General features: G+C 63.6%; 1 protein-coding gene and 1 long non-coding RNA gene across 2 annotated transcripts; one reads left to right on the forward strand and one right to left on the reverse strand.

Moving 5' to 3' along the window:
• Nucleotides 1-64: 64 nt before the first annotated feature.
• On the reverse strand, nt 65-4,373 carry LMNTD2 (lamin tail domain containing 2; the record flags this gene model as incomplete). Its single annotated transcript, XM_011993860.1, has 9 exons — nt 65-165; nt 412-674; nt 976-1,064; nt 1,149-1,217; nt 1,473-1,628; nt 1,747-1,834; nt 2,178-2,330; nt 2,427-2,550; nt 4,328-4,373. Coding segments are annotated over 9 exons (1,089 nt in total), but the record flags the coding sequence as incomplete, so codon positions are not given.
• On the forward strand, nt 3,045-3,706 carry LOC105549337. The gene is made up of 2 exons (XR_001007531.1): nt 3,045-3,255; nt 3,351-3,706. It is a non-coding gene; the product is annotated as an uncharacterized LOC105549337 (long non-coding RNA).
• Nucleotides 4,374-4,377: the final 4 nt, after the last annotated feature.

Genomic DNA, 4,377 nt, shown 5'->3' on the forward strand with positions numbered 1-4,377 from the left:
CAGCTGCGCGCCCCGCCGGGAAACCAGCTCCAGCCCGGCGCGGGAGGCCTGGGTCACTCGCCCCTTACCTCTGCAGGTGTTCCGGGCTCCAATGGTCAGGGTCTGTGCAGGGTGGGGGCGCCAGGAGTGGCTCGCCGTGCCTGGGTGAGTGGATTTTCTGCAGATCTAGAGAGAGCAGCGCTTTTGGGGAGGGGACCCTGGAATGGAGTACCTCACAGGGAGGTTCCCTGGGAGGCCAGAACAGGCCTGCAGCACCTGGGGGCGCGGGGAGCAGGGCCAGGGTCAGATGGGGCAGGAAAGGTGGTTGGACCTTGGGGGCTGGAGGACCTCCTTTAGGGCTGTGGGTGATATCACAGCTCTGAGGGGCAAAGGATGGCTGAAGGGTACCGGGGGAGACCTGCCCCACTGCACCTTCCAGGTCCCTGCTGGAGCTCCTGGCCTGCACCAGCGCCTGCTTGGAGGAAGCGCGGTGGTCCCGGGGTGGGTGCCCTACCACCTGCACGAGGGAAGGCAGGCCCGGCCGGCAGCTGCTGGAGTCGGAGTCAGCGCCCCCTGAGCTGCTGGTGTTCAGACAGGGCAGGCAGCCCCACTCCACGGTCTTGTGATGCCGCTCAGAGTGCTTTCCAGAGGACTCTGAGCTCCCTGTGTCCAGCTGTGGCAAGGGCCGGGGCTGCCTGTGGACCACACTCTGCTTGATGGCCACTCCAGCTCCAGACCCCAGCCCTGCCCCCATCCAGCCCCACAAGACAGTGCAGCAGGGAGCCCCTCTTGCCTCCCAGGACCCAGGCCCAGCTCATGGCAGGACAGTGACGGTCCCTCAACCCTAACGCATCCTACAGGTCAGAGAACTGAGCACTGGAAGGTTGAAGGGACTTATCCAGGGACACTAAGGGGTCCTTTAGTGTTCTGGGTCTTCACCTGCCAAGGTGAGCCCTCCCTTCTGGCCCCTGGGGAGTCCCTGCTCTGTGCAGTTACTTTTGCTTTGAGTTGGGCTCCAGGCTGATGAAGAGGTTGGGGTACCGGTGGGCAATGCTGTTCCAGTCCACGTCCTCCAGCCGAAAGCCCTGGCCAGGAAGCAACAGGCACGTGGTCCTCCCCTCCCGCAGGGCTCCAGGTCCCAGACCACACACGTGGGAGGCCCAGCTCACCTCCCCAGTGGGGGCCTGAATGTTTTCAGAGAGGTCACTTGGGTCCATCAGAGTCTCTGCCGTCACCACCTGCAAGAGGGGACCAGAGGCCAGTGGGCAGGGGCTGGGGTGAAGGGTACCCCTTCCCTACAGCACCTCTTCTCTTTGACCTCACCTGTGCTTTGAGGCCTCCTGATTCCTCCCTGCTGGAGCCCAGAGTTCCAGAGGCAGCCTGAGCAGGGCAGGCTTCCAGGCAGGCCAGGGCACCCCAGCAGAGGCACCCGATGAGAGGGGGAGGGCTGGGGAGGGCAGCCTGGGGCAGGAGGGCTTGGGGGACGGGCTCACCTCCACACTGCCAGTCTGGGATCGTAGCATGCGGCCCACCCACGAGGAGTGGGCCAGCTGCAGGAGGCAGGACTTCTGCAAGTTCTGCAGCTCGGCCTCCACCTCTTGGAGCGTGCGGGTGGTCTGCAACAGCCGCTCCTCCAGGTGCTCCTTCTCCTGCTCCGGGAGGGCCCGTGGGTGGTGGGGGTGGGTCTTCTGCAGAAGGCCCCCAGGCCAGCCCCAGCCTGGCTCTCCAACACCAGGACCCTGCCCACTCCCTGTGCCCCTGCCTCACCCACTGGGCTCGCTCCTTCTGTTCCTTCAACTCCAGGGTCAGCTTCTGGACCTGGTTCTGCAGGAACTTCTCCTGACTGTGGGAGCTCCTGGAGGAGGGGCGACCTCAGCAGCCCTCACCCCGCTCAGGCAGGGGGTTCCTAATGTCAGGTCAGGGGCTCCACTGCCACCTCGGCCCCAAGGGCACACAGTACAGCCCCACTGGGGCCGGCCAGCCTCTGGCTGGTCTGGGCAGGGGTCTAGCACCCATCCACATGCGCAGGGTTAGGGTTGAGGCTATGGCGTGTTAACTTAGGATCAGGGTGGAGGGTCAGTGTGGGCGAGGATGAGGGTAAGGATCTGACTCAGCGGTTGGGATTGGGGTCAGACAGAAACCAGGAGTCTGGGTGAGGACAGGGCAGGGTTGGGTTGGTTGGGGACTGTGCTGCAGACCTCTTGGGTGGAATCCCCGCCACTTCCTCCAGGATGTGGCAGAGCCGGGTGTCCTTGCCATTCTGGATGGCCCACCGCAAGGCCTGGATCTCCAGTTCTCGCTGCTTCCACAGCAGCCGCAGTGTGCGAGGGTCCAGGGACTCAAGAGCCAACCTGCGGCAGCAGCAACAGCAGCCCCTGCTGCTTACTCAGGCTGGGCCCCTGGCCACCTGGCCCAGGAGGCTCACCACTCCTCCCTCCCCTCCTTACTGCAGGTCAGCAGAGCAGGCCGCCCGTGTGGGGTGGGGCGTGGTGTCTGGCAGGCATGTGGGGGTCTCGGGGGCTGCAGGTGCGCCTGCTGGAGGTCCCAGGTGACCACTGACAGACTCTCGCTCTGTGGGAGACGGGAGAGCCTCTTCCTCGGCTTCTTCAACCCCCTGGCCAGACTTGGGGGCCATTCTCAATGTTCTTCAGGAGCGGAGGGGTGGGGGTCCCAAGCTGGCTATGTGTGCCTCGTGTGGCCACACAGGTTGGAGCAGCCCAGGCGGCACCACTGCTCACAGAGCGTCGCTCTCTGAAGAGACTCACATGTGGATGTCCACACCCGTGTGTTTCTGACCAGGATGGGGCAGCAGGTCACCACCTGACATGTCCCTGGTATGTCCCCCTGCCACCCAGGTGTTGGCCCTTTGCCTGTGATGTGGTGTCCCTCTTTCTCTCTCTTGTACCCCCAGTTCAGGGCTCTACCCCCAGCACTCAGCTGAGGCCAGACCTCCAAGCAGGCCTGGAAGGGAAGGGTTCTATACCGTTGCCATGGATACCAGCACCCAGAAAGGGAGGGGCTGTTTGTTACCAGGAGCCTCCAGGGAGACCCCAGACCAGGCCCCTGGGTGAGTTCTGGGCTGGGCCAGCCCAGCTTGGAGGTGTGAGAGGCTGAGCCACTGCTCAGCTTAGCGGGGGGACCACTTAGTGGCCAGCACCCTGAGGGAGGCCCCAGCATCCCCTACCTAGCCTGGCAGCACGTGCGGGATAAATATGGGGGCACTGCTGCCTGTGGGCCAGCCCAGCATAGCCATGAGTGTGTGGGGAAAGCAGACAGGTAACAGTGACAAGCTGGGGACTGTGCTGAACGCTAACTGGGAATAGTATGCCCCTGCCCACAGCCTCTTTTTAAATTAATAATTAATTTTTTAGAGACAGGGTCTTGCTCTGGTGCCCAGGCTGAGGTGCCTTGGTGTGATCACAGCTCACGGTAACCTCGAATTCCTGGGCTTAAGTGATCTTCCCACTTCCATCTCTTGAATTGCTGACACTACAGGCACCTGCCTCCACCACCAGGCCCAGCCCACAGGTCCTTTGACCTCAGTGACAGGCCCTCACCTACCTGAACCCCCAAACTGAAGCCTCACCTTTCCCAGCCATCTCCACACACTCTGGGCTACCCTCAGGGGGCCCTGTGGGCATTCTCATTACCATGGCACGTATTCCCTCTGCTCCAGGACAAAAACAAACGAGGTCCCAGACCTGACCCACAAGACCCAAGCATTCCAGCCTTCACCCTCCACCTCGCCCTCACTCATTCACTCTTCACCTCTGCAACTTTCGACTATGTAAGGGCTCCCTAGCGGAGCACAGGAGACAGCCGGGCAGGAGACCCCTCCACGCCCATAACTCGTTCTGAGCTGGGCGGAACTGGCAATCAATGCTCCACAATGGCAATCAATGACCGCGAGGCTGCGGGGCCCTGGGCGGGACAGTAGGGTAGGGGGTGGAGGAGCGGCTTCCAGCCAGCTTCACTGTGCGTAAGGCCTGGCACTGGGTCCAAAAGCGGCAGGAAGGTGTAGGAGAAGAGCCTCAGCCAGAGTCCGGGCCTTCCCCTGAGCGGGCACCTCCCGCACCAGGGCTCGGCGCCCGCCAGCTCCGCAGACTTCTACCTCCCTTGCCGCGACTGGTGATCCTGCGACCCCGCGACCCCCGTGCGTCCAGGCTACTGCCGCTGCGGTAGGCTCCAAAGGCTGGCCCGGGAAGCGAGGGGAGGGGCTGGCCCCTCTGCCCCTCAACGCAGGCGGGGGTTGCGGGATCCCAGGCCAGAGACCCTCCCTGGGCGGGAACCCGCCACACACTAGAAGGCTGCTGACGAAGTCGGCCCAGGAGCAGGGTCGGACACCTGCCTCGACGCGCCGCCCGCGGGTCGCAGCCGCCGCGTTTCCGCGTTGTTAGC

This window comes from Mandrillus leucophaeus, unplaced genomic scaffold (assembly GCF_000951045.1).
Source record: "Mandrillus leucophaeus isolate KB7577 unplaced genomic scaffold, Mleu.le_1.0 Scaffold435, whole genome shotgun sequence".
Classification (NCBI taxonomy): domain Eukaryota; kingdom Metazoa; phylum Chordata; class Mammalia; order Primates; family Cercopithecidae; genus Mandrillus; species Mandrillus leucophaeus.